General features: G+C 41.2%; 1 protein-coding gene across 1 annotated transcript in view; it reads left to right on the top strand.

Moving 5' to 3' along the window:
- GPD1 (glycerol-3-phosphate dehydrogenase 1) overlaps positions 1 to 19,196 on the top strand; it is an 82,066-nt gene that overhangs the window by 27,911 nt on the left and 34,959 nt on the right. The window contains exons 3-5 of the mRNA XM_082248467.1: positions 1 to 83; positions 5,248 to 5,386; positions 5,478 to 5,590. The exon at positions 1 to 83 is cut by the window's left edge and continues 58 nt beyond it. Of these exons, the coding sequence (XP_082104593.1) occupies positions 1 to 83; positions 5,248 to 5,386; positions 5,478 to 5,590 (335 nt within the window). The remainder of the gene's footprint in view (positions 84 to 5,247; positions 5,387 to 5,477; positions 5,591 to 19,196) is intronic.

Below are 19,196 nucleotides of genomic sequence, written 5' to 3'. Positions count from 1 at the left end.
TCCCCCATCAGTTCATTGGGAAATTATGTGATCAGCTGAAATCTCATATAAAGAAAGGAGCGTTTGGGCTTTCTCTCATAAAGGTGTGAGTGATTGTTCCCGGATCTGTATGGTTTCAGTGATATCATTATATTATATAATGTAATTCAGCAGCTTGAGAATCATGCATTGTCTATATAGAATGTTAAATACACTGCCTGGCCAAAAGTCGCCACCAAAAAAAAAAAGGTCACACATGTTGGATCGCCTTTAGTTTTGATTACGGCACGCATTCGCTGTGGCATTGTTTCGATAAGCCTCTGCAAAGTCACAAGATTTATTTCCGTCCAGTGCTGCATTCATTTTTCACCAAGATCTTGTATTGATGATGGGGGAGTCTGACCACTGCGCAAAGCCTTTTCCAGCACATCCCAAGGAGTCTCAATGGGGTTAAGTTCTGGACTCTGTGGTGGCCAATCTATGTGTGAAAATAATGTCTCATGCTCCCTGAACCACTCTTTCATAATTTGAGCCCGTTGAATCCTGGCATTGTCATCTTGGAATATGCCCGTGCCATCAGGGAAGAAAAAATCCATTGATGGAATAACCTGGTCATTCAGTATATTCACTTAGTCAGCTGACCTCATTCTTTGGGTACATGCAGTAACGATCCAATAGGATCGTTACTGCATGCTTAGTTTAGTTAGTTGCTTAGTTAATTCCAGGTGGCGACTTTTTTTTTTGGTCAGTCAGTGTATTTTCAGCTGTAGACCGCATACTAGCTCATTATGAAATACTTACCTTAGAACGAACCCCCGCCATGCCGCCCGCTTACCTGTATGATGAGCGACATGTCCAGTCGCCCGTCTTCCGGGATCGCGGCATCCGGGGCCATCTGATTGGCCGGAGCCGCGGTGACATCACTCCCGCGCACGTGCGCGGGAGCCGACGGTCACGGCACGGAGCTCTGAAGGGACGGCATGAGCGGCCGTTCCTTCAGAGCGCATGCGCCAGTGATGTCACTGGCTGCATGTAAGGTAAATATCTCCTAAACGGTGCATGTTTAGGAGATATTTACAGTACCTATAGGTAAGCCTTATCATAGGCTTACCTATAGGTAAAAGTTACAGAGGAGGGTTTACTTCCTCTTTAAGTGAGATATTAAGAAGTGAAATCAGAGATAAGGATGCAGACTAGCATTTTGAAAAGGAGGTTAGTTATGACAGTATGTGTATTTCTCTTTTCTCTTTAAGGCTGGGTTCACACGGATGCAGTCTACCACATCGCATGTCATTTGTACAGGAATCGCTTTGCAAATTCAGCGCGGTGCAAATTAAGCCATACATTATGTATGGCTTGGTTCACACTGGACCTTCACCAAAAAAGTGCAGGACCCTTTTTTTGTCTGCATCAGAATCGGATCGCATGGGTGATCAGACCCATGCGATCCGATTCCAAAGTTCGCACTGCATTCTGCAAACTGATTTTGGGGTTTCATTAACTTTAACCCACACAGGAATATCTATGGTTCCTGCACTGCATCAGTGTGAACCCAGCCTAAAGCTGAACTCTGACCAGCTATAAAAAATGTTAAATTGGTAACCCCACCTCGGCCTTGTTTTAGTGGGTGTACTTAAGCGTATACCAGTGTGAGGGCCCTGTTTTTCAGCAGTTCCCAAGTGGACATCGGTGTGTGGGATGTGTGTCCCAGTACTCACACTTTCTACATTCTCGCACCCACATGTATGTCAAATTGGAACTAGTAGCTGTGTCCGTGCAGCTGCTGCTTCCCAATTAGCATGAATGAAACTGCCTGCACACGGATGCACGGAACACCAGTGTAATATGTGCAGGCAAAATGCAGCCATCACACGAGTGTACAATCAAACAAAAGCTGGCCACTTGATGCTTCTTCTTTAGTAGGCTTTATTAAAGCACAACAGCAATAACAGAGTCCATATGTGCTTACGCGTTTCGGCCGCAGCCTTACTCATAGCATCACACAGGTGTACGCTTAAGTATGAGGTCTATATATTCATGAATTACAACTTGTTTAGTCAAGGGATGTCACGCAGAAGATTACCTACCTTATTGTTCTCTCCTGCTGCAGCCAGTGGTCTTTCTCGCTTCTGTTCCAGCCCTAGAATTACAATTTCTTTTTATAATTGACCATAAAGGTCAAGACGGAACAAAATGCTGAGGTCCTATTACATATGTAAAAAAAAAAACCCAAACCCCCATTAACCATGATTTGAAGCATTTTTATTTTTTTCAAAAGTGCTTAAACGCTTGGCACACAAATTCTAATTTTATTTAATTGTGCCTATTCACATTTGAGTGATGTGTTGTCTCTCAACGCTCAGAAATGTCCATGAGCTCCTTTGGGGCATGATCATGCATTCTTAGCCCCAACAGACTTTAGTGGGGGCATCTGAAAAATTCACGTAACATGCGTTTTTCGTGTGATTTTACACTTTACAACCATCTCCTCATCTCCTCCTCCTCCTGGTAATTAGCTTTCTATTGCCTAGAACAAAACCGCTAAAGCCTGGAACACGTGAAAAATGTGTGCAAACACTGATCAACACATTGCTGCGTTCCTTGTTCTACATTGTTGTTGGATTGTGAAAAGAGTGGAATAAATTGCGCTCAGCACTTAAAACACAACCAAAAAGTGCTTGTGTGCATAAATATGTGAATAAATGGTTATAAATAAATACATATAAAATCCTAAATGTGAAAAAAGTCCTTGGTAAAATAAATATATCAACAGTCCTTAAAGTGCCCAGTGCAATACAGATCTCTCAGCAATGACTGAATATCACTCTAACTTCAAGTGAGGGACCTCCACCTTAAGGGACTTTCTCCACCCAGTGCTCGGGGTAAATACTTCTTACCAAAGCTGGTGGACCCCTTAATTACAGGGGGTCTAAAGCAGCATAAATGGTCCACAAATGCCTCCAAGCTATCCTTCAGGTCCCTTTATATATGGCTCAGCTCGCATAAGGAACTCCAAGTAATTCCAGGATATTATGGGGAGAAAGATAAGGAAACTCCAATAGTGTAGTATGTTCTAATATTAGGGTTTATTAATGAAATTGCACTTACTCAAACATTAGAAACAAATGCCTTCATGCGATAAATGCAGCATGGGTTCAGTGTACGGGACGCTCCTCTGCTCCTGCGTATCACCAACCCGGAACGCCACGGTCTCACGTTCCCGACGCACGTTTCGTCAGACGCGCTGACGTCATCAGGGGATCATGTGACCGTAGGTTTCCATTCACAATAAATAGAGGTATCTAGCTGACAACATCCAATCGCTGGCCGGCGGTTTCTGAACCGCCCATTCCTTTCGGGATGCTAGGTTCACTCCCATACCTGGAAGTGCTCCGCGGCCATTTCTTATTTGGGCAAATCGCCAGTAGTTTACTATAACAAGCCCGAATAGACAATCGGCAGTATTATGCTAATACAAAAGGGGATCCGATTGCCATACTAAAGATTGATGGAATAATCAAATGCCAATCAATGTATAACAAATCAAGGCGATGGGATGCTGTTTACAATAAATGAATGTTATATATAAATATATTACCCTCAATGCAATATTTAGAACCATACTACATAAACTTTTATTTTATTAAAATATTAAATAAATTTATTAATATAAACATATCCCTAAAAATTAATGTGTAGTAAAATTTTTTTTTTTTTTTTATTATTGTTAAAATTGTTAAAAAATAGTTTTTATTTTTCTAATTGTTAATAAAATTGATATTAATATTAATATTGGTAAGGCAAGACAGATGAAGTGCACTATATAATTTCTAAAATTTATGAAAAATTATTTTTAGAAATTATATAGTGCACTTCATCTGTCTTGCCTTACCAATATTAATATTAATTTTATTAACAATTAGAAAAATAAAAAATATTTAACAATTTTAACAATAATAAAAAAAAAAAATTACTACACATTAATTTTTAGGGATATGTTTAAATTAATAAATTTATTTAATATTTTAATAAAATAAAAGTTTATGTAGTATGGTTCTAAATATTGCATTGAGGGTAATATATTTATATATAACATTCATTTATTGTAAACAGCATCCCATCGCCTTGATTTGTTATACATTGATTGGCATTTGATTATTCCATCAATCTTTAGTATGGCAATCGGATCCCCTTTTGTATTAGCATAATACTGCCGATTGTCTATTCGGGCTTGTTATAGTAAACTACTGGCGATTTGCCCAAATAAGAAATGGCCGCGGAGCACTTCCGGGTATGGGAGTGAACCTAGCATCCCGAAAGGAATGGGCGGTTCAGAAACCGCCGGCCAGCGATTGGATGTTGTCAGCTAGATACCTCTATTTATTGTGAATGGAAACGTACGGTCACATGATCCCCTGATGACGTCAGCGCGTCTGACGAAACGTGCGTCGGGAACGTGAGACCGTGGAGTTCCGGGTTGGTGATACGCAGGAGCAGAGGAGCGTCCCGTACACCGAACCCATGCTGCATTTATCGCATGAAGGCATTTGTTTCTAATGTTTGAGTAAGTGCAATTTCATTAATAAACCCTAATATTAGAACATACTACACTATTGGAGTTTCCTTATCTTTCTCCCCATAATATCCTGGAATTACTTGGAGTTCCTTATGCGAGCTGAGCCATATATAAAGGGACCTGAAGGATAGCTTGGAGGCATTTGTGGACCATTTACGCTGCTTTAGACCCCCTGTAATTAAGGGGTCCACCAGCTTTGGTAAGAAGTATTTACCCCGAGCACTGGGTGGAGAAAGTCCCTTAAGGTGGAGGTCCCTCACTTGAAGTTAGAGTGATATTCAGTCATTGCTGAGAGATCTGTATTGCACTGGGCACTTTAAGGACTGTTGATATATTTATTTTACCAAGGACTTTTTCACATTTAGGATTTTATATTTATTTATTTATAACCATTTATTCACATATTTATGCACACAAAAGTGTTTGTGTGTTTTAAGTGCTGAGCGCAATTTATTCCACTCTTTTCACATTTTATGCGTTTTATAAGTTTTTATTGCAGCTTGCACTATGGAAGCAATTCCTCTTATATATATTTAATTAATATATTTAATTAATTTATGACAATTTGATTGATTAATTTATTATCGAATATCACCATTTTTGCGCAGTTTCTTTTGGGCCACCAAAATTTTTTTCATTGTTGTTGGATTGTCTATTACTGTGTTATAGCAATGTCAATTGATTCCTCCCAGGGTGTGGATGAGGGGCCAGAAGGTCTCCGACTCATATCAGATATCATTCGGGAGAGGTTGGACATCCCCATGAATGTGCTGATGGGTGCCAACATTGCCAATGAAGTTGCCGATGGAAAGTTTTGTGAGACAACAATCGGTAAGCTACTAGTATGAAATTTGTTATTGGACGAGTCCAAGACATAACATAAATATAGTCCTGAAGGTCATATCTACATTGTTTCCACCAGGCAGCAAAAATAAGGAGCAAGGCAAGATCTTGAAGGAATTGTTCCAGACATCGAATTTCCGTATCACGGTGGTGGAGGAAGCCGACACAGTAGAGATTTGTGGAGCTCTTAAAGTAGGTGATATAATGACACGTATATGCATTTTTAAAGTGTATCTAACGCCAATGCTTTTTTTTTTTTTTTTAGATAGCGTAGGGGAGGGTTAAAACTGCTGTTAGGCCTTTTTGCCATCTCTGTATCATAAGGGGATTTCCCTTCACTTCCTGTACTATAGACTCAACAGGAAGTGAGAGAATATCTTTCCAATGGGAGGGAAATCCCCTCCTAGACAGATGTCACAGGAACAAGTGTTACCTTTGCAATATTTGCTCTTAATTCCTATTTTGGTGGCAAAATTCAAAATTTTGGATTTACCCCACTTTCATTCCTAGTGAAATCGATGATCAGAACAATTAAAGATGGTGAATCTCCTTAACAAGGTCACTGACACCAATACCGATGTGACAGTAGTTCTAACCCATCTCCACTCTATCCAAATCTAAAAAATAAAACATTTTTCCCTTAGTAACATTTTAGTTATACAGTACAAATGATGTTGTGATAAAATTATGAAAATCAACTAAACAAAATTCAAATTGGTTGTCAAGGTTTTGTGCGCTTTTGGCGCCCTTATTGCCGTTTTCTCCACATAAAACCACAAGGATGTACAGTAAATGAATATCATATAATAGAAAGGTACCAAGTGGGCAGTGACCTGCGGTGATGTCACATCAATGATGAAGGTTTTATACGACCTCTTGTTAAAAGGTTAATTTAGGCTTCATACTGGTTTACCTTGTCTTTCAACCATTTAGTGAGTGCTTTTGGAGGACTCTTGAAAGGATAGCCTTGATACTGTGCTGGTAAACAGTAGAGCAGTAGATGGTATTTATGTATAGAAGATGGTGATAGATATTGGTGACAATGGATCGAACAATGGCTTCCTCGCTTCTGAACAGTGGATATAACATATACTAAGATGGTGACAGCAATGACATCGATGCTTGTTACATACATATAGGAAATGGTAACAGGGTGAAAAGGAAATTTAGCTCATGAGCAGTGTATAATGCTTATGTATCAGATGTAATTCCATTGGGACATACTGCTCCTAATGTGCTACTTAGACATTTTTGGTTGTAGTTTTTTGGGGTAGATTCAGCTACACAGGCATTTTTTGATTGATTGTGGGCTCTTGTAATTATTATAAACCTACTGTGATCTCTAGCTTGTTGCTCATTGCAGGATTCATTGTATGACTGTTCATGGTTAAAGGAGGTCTATGGTCACAGCATACACTTTCATTTTAAAGCATCCACATTATAAATTGCAATATAAACAATAGTTACTTTAACAATCCAATATAAGATTATTTGATATATCTCTGTTCTGCTGACCATCTCTTTTCAAAGCTTGCTGGGTTCCCAGCATGCTTTAAAGCTTCGCCTCTGCTGTTTTATTTAAATTTCTCATGACTACATATCCCATGGTACCTTTCTGCCTACAAGCAGTGATTCCTGTACTGACTCCGCCTCCTGGAACTCCTCTCAGCTCCTCTGTCGTTCAGTATGCAGGCTCTGTGATATTTGTGACACCGCAGTGCCTACTCACAGGACATATCAAAGTAATAAAGGAAGAAAATGCGTGTGGATCTTCACAAAAGTTTACAAACTTCAGAGTAATAGGAGTAGGCTACAAATAATTGAAACATAATGTGGAAATGAATATACGATTTTACATCTTGACTATAGATAAGCTTCACCTAAAGGTGATTTATTCAATTTCCAATAATAGTATCTTTCTGGCAGTTTAGATTTTAAAACTCAGGTCTAAAACCAGGACAAGACAACCCTAAACCAGAATCTCCGAGCATTGGTCAAGGTGTTGACTGCCCAGGCTTTAGGTGTACACAGGGATGTTTCAATTCTATTATGCAAAGTTGCATTGTTAGCTTTGCCTTTGTTTTTCTGACTTCTCCTATTCCCTTAACTGTTGCCTTTGAAAGGATCATTATTTAGTTAATGTTTAAACAAATAATTCAGGCAAATTTTTTTTTTAACGCCTCGCTGTTTTGTTCTCTCAATGCAGTCATTTGGTTTGAAAAGATCTATCAAGATTACAGATATAATGTTGGTTTATGTTTGATTACTGTTCGGTAATGGATATTTGTGCTTGGGTTGCAGATTACATTTAGCAAGGAGTCGTCATTCAGACTTAAACTATAAGAGGATTATAATGCTGCGCACAAGATATAAATAGTTTACGGTCCAAACTGATGGGGTGTTCTTTTCTTTATTTGCTGGATAGGAACGTGCAACTACCTGTAACATAAAGGGAAACTACAGTGCTTTTAAAGTATTTTTGATATGCAAGAGTCGGAAGACAAATATGAGGATAAGCATGATAGCCAAGCAAATAGTATTTTCAGGAGAGGTCAACAATGACAGCCTCCATTTATCTCATGTGATGAATGTAGTCTTTTCAGTTCTTTTCATTTTTATGTATACCGTATCTATAGAGAGATTATCATTAGGTAAACAATCTTATTAATACGTATTAGAAATGTTTTTTTCCATGTATTATGACATATGTTCATGAAGACAGTCATATTCAGTGCTATGGTTCCCACATCCACAGTGGCAGCCCAATATTTCATTCATGATGAGTTTACTTTGAAGAAGATAGTCAAGTAAGGAGGAGCTGCAAAACATACAGTTACACTGACAGCGCCATACAAAGCAGTGTAGCTGTTATTGATTTTTAATGGTGACCCCCCCTTCCTTCCCATAGGAGTGTTGCTGTGCAGGGGATTACAGGAAACTGATAGCAGTACAAATGTATGAAATATTTTTTAATAGACACATACAGGGCCCCCTTGAACTTTGTGACCTTTGCCACATTTCAGGCTTCAAACATAAAGATATAAAACTGTAATTTTTTGTGAAGACTCAACAACAAGTGGGACACAATCATGAAGTGGAACGAAATTTATTGGATATTTCAAACTTTGTTAACAAATAAAAAAACTGAAAAATTGGGCGTGCAAAATGATTCAGCCCCTTTACTTTCAGTGCAGCAAACTCTCTCCAGAAGTTCAGTGAGGATCTCTGAATGATCCAATGTTGACCTAAATGACTAATGATGATAAATAGAATCCACCTGTGTGTAATCAAGTCTCCGTATAAATACACCTGCACTGTGATAGTCTCAGAGGTCCGTTTAAAGCGCAGAGAGCATCATGAAGAACAAGGAACACACCAGGCAGGTCCGAGATACTGCTGTGGAGAAGTTTAAAGCCGGATTTGGATACAAAAAGATTTCCCAAGCTTTAAACATCCCAAGGAGCACTGTGCAAGCGATAATATTGAAATGGAAGGAGTATCAGACCACTGCAAATCTATGAAGACCTGGCCGTCCCTCTAAACTTTCAGCTCATACAAGGAGAAGACTGATCAGAGATGCAGCCAAGAGGCCCATGATCACTCTGGATGAACTGCAAAGATCTACAGCTGAGGTGGGAGACTCTGTCCATAGGACAACAATCAGTTGTATACTGCACAAATCTGGCCTTTATGAAAGAATGGCAAGAAGAAAGCCAATTTTTAAAGATATCCATAAAAAGTGTTGTTTAAAGTTTGCCACAAGCCACCTGGGAGACACACCAAACATGTGGAAGAAGGTGCTCTGGTCAGATGAAACCAAAATCGAACTTTTTGGCAACAATGCAAAACGTTATGTTTTGCGTAAAAGCAACACAGCTCATCACCCTGAACACACCATCCCCACTGTCAAACATGGTGGTGGCAGCATCATGGTTTGGGCCTGCTTTTCTTCAGCAGGGAAGTTGGTTAAAATTGATGGGAAGACGGATGGAGCCAAATACAGGACCATTCTGGAAGAAAACCTGATGGAGTCTGCAAAAGACCTGAGACTGGGACGGAGATTTGTCTTCCAACAAGACAATGATCCAAAACATAAAGCAAAATCTACAATGGAATGGTTCACAAATAAACATATCCAGGTGTTAGAATGGCCAAGTCAAAGTCCAGACCTGCATCCAATCGAGAATCTGTGGAAAGAACTGAAAACTGCTGTTCACAAACGCTCTCCATCCAACCTCACAGAGCTTGAGCTGTTTTGCAAGGAGGAATGGGCAAAAATTTCAGTCTCTCGATGTGCAAAACTGATAGAGACATACCCCAAGCGACTTACAGCTGTAATCGCAGCAAAAGGTGGCGCTACAAAGTATTAACTTAAGGGGGCTGAATAATTTTGCACGCCCAATTTTTCAGTTTTTTATTTGTTAAAAAAGTTTGAAATATCCAATAAATTTCGTTCCACTTCATGATTGTGTCCCACTTGTTGATTCTTCACAAAAAATTACAGTTTTATATCTTTATGTTTGAAGCCTGAAATGTGGCAAAAGTTTGCAAAGTTCAAGGGGGCCGAATACTTTCGTAAGGCACTGTAACTGAGCTCTATGGTGGGAGTTCAAAGGTGTTTTTTTATCTGCACAAGGCCTCAAGTTTTAAAAGGCTGAAATACCAGGTTCGGTGCATGCAACATTTTAGTATTCATAAGAAAGGATTTTATTTACATATTTTGGAAACTAAGTTGTGGAAATGTTTAAAGCAGTGATGGCCAACCTATTTGATACAGGAGGCCCTTGATATCACCAGGTGGCCGCAATTGATATTCAATATATGTGATGATATAGAGGCAGTCGATGGTCAGAGACTGCAGACATGCTACTAGATGACCAGAAACTTTAGACATGATACAGGAGATGTTCACAGACTAAAAACATGTTACTGGAGATGGTCAAAAACTTCAAACTTGCTACAAAAGATGGTCAGAGACTTCAGACATACTACAGAAGATGATTGGAAACATTAGACATGCTACTAAAGATGGTCAGAAACTACAGACATGTTACAGGAGATGGTCAGAGACTTCAGACATACTACAGAAGATGGTTGGAAACTTTAGGCATACTACAGGAGATGGTCAGAAACTTCAGACATGCTAGAGGAGATAGCCAGAGACTGCAGACATGCTATAGGAGATGATGGGAGACTTCCGACATACTACAGAAGATAGTCAGAAAGTTTAGACATACTAGAGGAGATGGTTAACGATTTTGGACATACAAGAAGAGATGGTTAGAAAATTCAAACATGCTACAGGAGATGGTCAGAATCTTCAGACATGCTTGAGGAGATGTTCAGAGACTTCAAACATTCCAATGGGGATGGTCAGTGACTTTGGTCATTCCACAGGAGATGGTTAGAGACTTTCGACATACTACAGAAGATGGTCAGAAAGTTTAGACATACTACAGGAGATGGTTAAAGATTTCATACATACTAGAGGAGATGGTCAGAAACTTCAAACATGCTACAGGAGATGGTCAGAGTCTTCAGACATGTTACAGGAGATTATCAGAGACTGCATCTGTGCTACAGTTATGGTTAGAGATGGGGCACAGTCCATACAGTTATACTTTATGGACTTTTTAAAAGTCACATCCCGCTAAAGACCCCTTAAAACATTACTAGCACCACATTTTCCTTATGAGCGTGACCAATTATAAATGGTCAGAGAGAAAGAATACTCAAAAAGAGTAAAAAGAATGTACAAAACAGAAAAAAATGTGCTGTGACAGTGCTAGGCCCTGCCACTGTGTGAGTATAGGGAAAAGCAACACGGGGTTCACACTATTGCAGAGTGCAGGGTTCTAGAATATTGTGTCTGAGCGGAGAAGGCTGTGGTTTCAGTTGTTTTCAGGTTTTGTGATCCCGGACCGGGGCCTGGTGTTTGGATACTTCAGAGTTTTGGGTGGTCTCCAAACCTGTGTCCAGGTCTTACTAGAGACCGGCAGGCTGTGAGTGTACAGGTGTGCGCACTCATTATAAGTGAGGCCTAGCCAGACTGTAGGGCTCCCCTCAGGAGACAGGCATACTCCCATTAAGAGAGGTGCTGTACACAGGAGGGAAGATTCCTTACCCATAGGACTGAGAGCGTTGGGACAGCTGAGTGAGTCTGGAGGACTGGAAGAACTAAGGTGACTAGGCCAGTCCAGAGGACTGAGGGAGTCTGTAAGTCTCAGAGGGGTAAGAGATTGGGGCTGAGTGAGCCAGGAGAGTTGGGGAAGACATTCTCATGGACCAGTGAAAAGAACAGCAGTGCTGCTGAAAAGGGAGCTAGGGGGCTCGGCCCTTAACCACAGTTTGGACTAGCATGGAATTGCTTCAACCACCAAGCTGATATCACCGAAATCACAGTGTGAAAGAAATAAACCAGATTATTTAGCTAGTAGAAATAAGTTTAATGAGCATTTTCCTTCAATGTCTAGGAGTAAATACCTAAGCAAGCACCAAATAACCGTAGGTTGGATACCCGGGTTTAAAGGAAACATGTAGACTGCCACTGCTCACTCTTCATTTGCAAATTTTAGTTGGCTGGTTCTTAAACCACCCTTTCTAGTTTCGGTTTTTGGTTGCGGACCCAGAATAATTATGTAGAAAATACTTTTTACTTTTGTCTGACTTTTCTGATGTGTGTACTTGTTGACTTTAAAAAGTATCTTGGGAAAGGCAATTTAGCAATCTATTTAGGTGATATCATCTTATATAAACATGCTTAAGCTGGCCATACATGGATCGAAATTCGGCTTGTTGAGGAGGGACCAGTTGAATTTTGATCCATGTATTGGCTAGCTCTATTGATGGACTTGTGTACAACTAGTCTGTTGTTTTTTCCCAAAAGATTAGTGCTGCTGGCTATAGCCAGCAACACTGATCATTGTATTCTGCTGGCGGAGAAGGCTCCCCACCAGCAGAACACAAAAGGAAGGGTTTCTCCCATCGGCACAGAGTGTAATGATGGAGAATCGAAACATTTTTTTTTTGTTCAACCCACTGGTTGAGTGAAAAAAAATAAAATAAAATGTATGGCCAGCCTTATGCCTCGTACACACGCAACGATTATCGGCCGACCGATCGTCCGACTTTTGTCCAGAGTGTTGTTTTGTGGGTTGGAATGTGCCTAGACTGCACACGAATTTTCTCGGCCAACAAAAATCTACTTCAGAAGTCATGTCATGTGCTGGTTTACTTTCCGTGTGTTTTTTCTTCTCTGAGCATGCCCAGTCTTGCTCATCAGATTTTTATCTGCCGAAATCTGTACTGACTGACGGAAAATCGTCCGTTGTGTTGACGGCCAACAAAAATTTTATAGCCTGCACACCAGATTTTTTTCGGCCGAAAAGTCGGAGTCGGCTGTCGGAAGCATCATACTAACAAGCCGAAAATCGGCCGATCGGACGTTGGCCGAAAATTCACGGCCAATAATCGATGCGTGTGTACGAGGCATTAGTCCCAGTTCCCACCTGTGTGATATGTTCTGCTTCACTTGCTGCACGACATTGCGAGACAAGAGAAATCCCATTATTGTCCATGGGGCCTGTTCACACCTGTGCAATGTATTTCCGTCTGGCTTGGAAAAGGGTTCTGATGCTTGTTTTGGTGCAATATAGTGCAATTTTGGCCTCATAGACTTTAAAAGAGAGCATTGAAAAAAATGCATCAAAAAGTACATAAAAAAGCAGACGCACAAGCGTGAATCTATACTTTTTACCTGTGGGCTTGTAAAAAGATTTTAAATGATGGAGCACGAGGAAATAACTGAATTATGTATTGGTTTCAGCATTAACTGATGCGTGTCAAGGGCATAAACAGTCTAAATGTATTCCAAGGCCATCGGCCCAAAGCGTACAATGTTTTGATTATGATTAACAAGGCCATTCTGCTTAGCGAGTTTGGTAAAGTTTCCTTACAGTAAAGTAGAAGTATAACTTATTTTTCATATTGGATAGAGTAAAGGGGGGTTATAACACCTGTCAGTTTTGTCTTTGCCATCTCGTCCCATGGGGGAGATTTTCTTCACTTCCTGTCCCATAGCCAAAACAGGACGTGATAAGAAATCCCTCCAAAGTGAGCAATTTCCTGGTTGTCACCATATTCATCAGAACTAGTGTCCTCATTGGAGGATTTTCTCTCTATACCTGATCTGGTGACAACCTAAAATCTAGGAGTTACTTTCACTGTCGGTGATAATGGTAAACGGGACAAATAGAAAGAGTGAATCTCCCTAATGGGACCACAGACAGCAATAACAACTGAAATGTGTTCTAATCCATCTCCACTCTATCCAAAACTAAAAAAAAAAGTTTTCTTTTTAGTTTAAAGCGTAACTCCACTTTTGTTGAGAAAAAAAACATTTCCCTCTGGGTAATCTCTGTACATTACAAGGATTTTAACAACCTTTGTTGCAGATTCCTACCTTTTGTTATTCTGAAGAAATCTGTGTTTGTTCCTCAGTGCCTCTGTGCTGAGTGAGTCTAATGGGAGTGGTTTCATAATTATATATTAACTGTGGCAGCTGCAGGGCTCTAATGAGGAAATCTGCTGGGCCTGCATCCCTTTAGACGTGTTCCTATTGGGAGTATCTCACCAAAAATGAAATTTTTGTTGCAAGGGATGCCAGAAATCTGACTTGTATTTTAGACAGACTTCTGGGAAAATTGGTGAGCCAATCACACAAGCAAAAAATTATGTTTCTTGGGTGTGGTCAGTACACATTCTGTGTACAGAACAGCTTGAGGTAGCCATATTGCATAGCATTTTCAGAAAATTAAAACAGCTGCAGATCGAAAAGGAAAGGTAATTTTTAATAACATTCAATTACAATATGATTTGTGTAGCAATTGTATACGCTATATTGCTTTTTTTTTATTTGCATTTTTTTTCCCCCAGAAAGTGGAGTTACTCTTTCAATATAATATCCAGATTTGTTTATTTTGAGGAGTCCTTTCATCTTTGTACGTGTGCTGGTACTTGAGAGATTAAAACAAGTCGAAGGATGCTGTGAGCTTGTTACTATTGTTACTCTGAGCTTCCATGAAAAAGTGATCTAGGTGGCTGTAGAGACGCCTCGTCATATTTACAGGCTCTCTTATTGAAGTCTATCGGGTCAAAACAATTTAGAATTTTAGCAAAAAATGCAGATTTTAACATGTGTGCAAAAAATGTTAAAATTTGCACCAGTAGCATAGTGGTTAAACTGACGTTTACTGGAACTAATATACATGTGATTTCCATCTTATATCTATAGCTAGACTAAAACACAGTTGACTTTCCTAAACTGGAGCTAAGGAGTCCTTATCCATGGACTGGCGGACGTTATATGAGGAAGTTGGACTGCTGATAGGATACTGGAAGTTTGGACATTACAGAGGCACTTTAAAGATGAACTCCAGGATAAGGAAATATTGACTAAACATAGGTGTAGCACCCTCCTAGTTAGTGTATACAATGCTAGGTAAATTTAGTTTGGTTTCTCTGTAGCCAGTGGAGCAGTTGTTGATTGCTTTAGCCTGATCAGTGTTTTACAGGCTGCTGGTTTGATTATTTCCCCCTGCATTCTAGAGTGTTCTGGAATCACAGTGGGAGGAAAGACAGAAGGGCAGTCTGAATATTTATGGAGACCCAGCCAATCCCTGGTTAGGCGTGCCCATTAGGTGGCTTGGGAACCAATATATAGTCTGATGCCTAGAGCAGAGTTGGAATTTGTCACGGAGCTTACCTTTGTTGGAGTCTGTAACGCAGAGATGTACGCTCACCCTTGCAGATATCCACAGTCCAAGGTGACCAGGTAAGAAAGCCACCTGGGCTGTGAATCTGTGCACAGGGGCTTGGCAGGGAAGGTGCTCCAATAAGCAGGACCGGCAGGAATACAATGTGAAGGGAAGTCCAGGAATAACAGTAGTCACTGGATGACACGAGTCCGGATAAGGATCATGAGATGGGATGAAGATAAGGTCGCAGGAACAACAAGGAGCGAAGGTAAGGGTGGAAGCCGGAGTCAGTTTGGAACACACACTCAGGAAACAGGAACAAAGTCTATCAAACAGGAACTATTTGGAACAAAGATCAGCAATGAACTGACACTGCTCTAAGCGAGAGGCAGTGTTTTATAGCTTGCTTAATGACCAATTAGCTTCAGGTGGACAATGAGAGACAGGAGTAAACTCAGGTGAAGTCCAGCCCCCTAGTGCTGCAGGCAATACCAGATTAACAGGACTGGATCCATACGAGCTGAAGTGTGGCTAAGAGGTAGGATAACAGGACAGAATGTTAAAGTACACAGGTTCAAATCCCATGTCAGGTACTTAACGGCCACCACGCCTGACTGTCTGTAAGCCATGGCGAGAACCATGACAGAATTGGTCCTGGGTCCAGTACTGCAGGAGGAGCCCCCTGCCCCTAGGGCAGTTCTCTGGAACTCTGATGGATGTTCATTAAAGTCCAAGCTGTAGCTTGGGGGCCTATTTCAAAGGTTCTAGCCTGGGATTTTGGTCTGGAGAGAGCTTGCTCAAGAGTGTACGGTGGAAGATAGTGGAGGGTATCAAGCTGTCCTGTAGTACTGTGCGCTTCATTTCTCCCTTACTGAAGAGTGGCTGGTGGTAGATGGAGGAGGGTATCAAGCTGTCCTGTAGTATTGTGCACTTCGTTTCTCCCTCACTGAAGAGTGACCAGTGGATATTGACAGGAGGCAACTGATTATCCTGTGGCGTTGTGACCTAAATTCTGAGCCTTAGTGACTGTGTGCTGGTTCTCTTTTTTCTGCAGAGGGCTTTTGTAACTTTTTAGCCCACTATGTCCCTTTAGGGAAAACTTAACTTCAGCTACTTCACCTGTCCTGCGGCACAGAGACTGTTAAATAGTAGGAGAGGTGTCATCATATTATTTCGTTTTCTGGGGTGTCCCATATCCCCACCCCATCCAAGTTTAATCTGCAATAAAGGCATAAAAGACACTCTTTAGACTGTTATTGAGCCAGAGAGAGAGAGAAACTGCTGAGCGCCTGGCTATCTTTGCACTAAATTTGGGGAAGGAATCAGTTTATCATCAGTTGCTCCTTTTGGGCTGCGCTATACAAGAGATGTGCATTTCTTCCAGATTTGGTCAGTTATCGAGTGTGAAACTTTGCTTGCGTGTATTTTGCTGTAATAAAGACTGGTTACTGCTGCTCTCTGTCCTTGTGAAGGGTGACTGGTCTTGGTTCCTCCCCTCCTGTAGTTCTCTGCATGCAGCCTGTAGTGGGTGGGGTCTGCTGGGTCCCTCCCAAAGCTCTGCTTTTGGCACAGGCCATGTAAAGCCCAAAGATGACATTATACTACTTTTACAAAGTAATATCTGGGTTTGTAGAGCCACTTGGCCCACACAAAGTGGTTATCAAGGGCTATATTTAAATTAAAGCTTTTGTGCCCGGAGTTCATCTTTAAAAAAGTGGGTTTTCTCTTCCCTGGTAGGCTGATTGCAGAATACCTTCATACAATACTGTTTTCCTAAAAGCTGAAAATATATTTAGGTGAATTCCAGGTAAACACAGATCAGACATAACGCTATCATACCTCCCAACTTTTTGAGATGGGAATGAGCAGCGCCATCTTAACCACTTAAGCCCCGGAAGATTTTACCCCCTTCCTGACCAGGGGGTATTTTGCGATTCGGCACTGCGTGATTTTAACGGACAATTGTGCGGTCGTGCGACGCTGTACCTAAATTAATTTGACGTCCTTTTTTTCCCACAAACAGAGCTTTCTTTTGGTGGTATTTGATCACCTGTGCGATTTTTTGATCATGCGCTATAAACAAAAAAGGGGCAACAATTTTGCAAAAATAACAATATTTTTCACATTTTTTTATATGAAATTCCCCCCCAAAAAAATGTAAAAATCAAATTTTTTTAAATTTTTTGGCCAATTTGTTTTCTGCTACCTATGTTTGGTAAAAAATCAGAATAAGCGTATTTTGATTGGTTTGCGCAAAAGTTATTGCGTTTACTAACTAAGGGAAAGATTTTTGTCATTTTTGTTGTTTTTTTTTTAACGAGTAATGGCGGTGATCTGCGTTTTTTTTTTTTTGCGGTACTGCGACATTGCGGCGGAGAGATCGGACCCTTGACTGACATTTTTTACATTTTTGGGGGTACCAGTGACATTACTACAGTAATCGGTGCTATACATATGCTCTGTTACTGTAACAATGACACTGGGAGGGAAGGGGTTAACTTTATTGGAGAGGGAGGGGTTAAGTGTGTCCCTAGGGGCGTGTTTCTTACTGTCATTGGATGTGGCTGTGTGTGTAACAGCAGAGATCAACGATCCTACATAGCAGGACCGAGTGATCTGTGCTTTTACACAGGGGAGAATGACAGGCGGCTGTGTTTACATTAGCCGCCTGCCTTTCTCCCTCTCTACCCGACGATCGCGAGTGACCGGCGGACATCGGGTCCGCCGGTCACACGCGCCGGCTTCTTCGGGTACGAGCGGGGGCGGGAGCGTGCCTCCGGCGGAGCACGCTCGCCCCCTATTCGCTCCCAGGCTAGTGACGTACCAGTATGTCACTTTGCCTGGGAGGGGCTGACCGCCGCTGTATATAGTCGGGCCGCGGTTAGCAAGTGGTTAAGAGCATTAAATGGCCTCGGGCAATGCAGTGCACTGGGGCCTCGCCTACGCAATTGCCCATGAGAATAAAAATGCAAATTATCGATAAGGCGATATTTATTGGTACAGCAGTGGCAGGCTAATGACAGCTTCCAAGTTCGGCAACTGGGTCCGGTGAACACACACGGACGGGAGTCAGACTCAACTACCCTGTGTGCGCCTGTTCCCGTGGACCGGCATTCCTGCAGTTGTGGGCTCCCCCTCCACGGCCCAAGTGGCCTGACAGCAGCACAGGGTCGACAAGTGGCTTGCCACCTACTAAGTTCAGCGACAGGATGCACACAAGAATCGGGACTAATGCTTGGCTGGGGCTGGGTTGCAACTGCCCAGCGTGCCCATTTGGTGAGATATTAGCAAAAGTATGTAGGTGTAGGACACACCCCTGCCACACCCCCTTAAAGGAGAATTAAACAAAAAAAAAAAAAAAAAAAAAAAAGATTAGCTAAACCCACAAGTGCTTTTTTTTTACCACTACTATTCCTTTATTATACTGGCTTGTGAAATTTACAAATGTGGTAATTTAGAAATTGGATGAAAGGTTTAGCACTGGGAAACACTTTTTGAAAGATAAATAGTGAATTTTATATACAACTATATAGATCAGACCAAAATGAGGGACAATAAGGAGGAAAGGGGGACAGAGGGACCTTATTCCAAATCAGGGTCAGTCCCTCCAAATCAGGGACAGATGGGAGCTATGTGTCATGACAAGTGACAAATAAAGTGAATAACATTGATTATCTCATTACAATGGCACCTGAAAGTGGATGGGCAGCAAGTAAACATGTTGTCCATGTCCATGTTGTCCATGAAGTTGATGTGTTCAAACTAAAGCCCCATACACACGTACGAAATGTCGGCCGAACGATCGGCCGTCTTTTGTCCGGTGCTGTCCTGTCGGTTGAAAAGTGCTAAAGACTGCACACGAATTTTGTCGGCCAACAACAGCCGACTGCAGAAGTGATGTCATGTGATGGTTAACTTTCCGTGTGTTTTTTCTTTTCTGAGCATGCCCAGTCTTGCTAATCTGCTGTTTGTCGGCCGAATTCTGTACTGACTGGCGAACAATCGGCCGTTCTGGTGACGGCCAACAAAAATTTTATAGCCTG

This window comes from Pelophylax lessonae, assembly GCF_965119305.1.
Source record: "Pelophylax lessonae genome assembly, chromosome: 2".
Classification (NCBI taxonomy): Eukaryota; Metazoa; Chordata; class Amphibia; order Anura; family Ranidae; genus Pelophylax; species Pelophylax lessonae.
The sequence above is the reverse complement of the archived record's forward strand: the minus strand, read 5'-3'. Positions and strand labels throughout refer to the sequence as shown.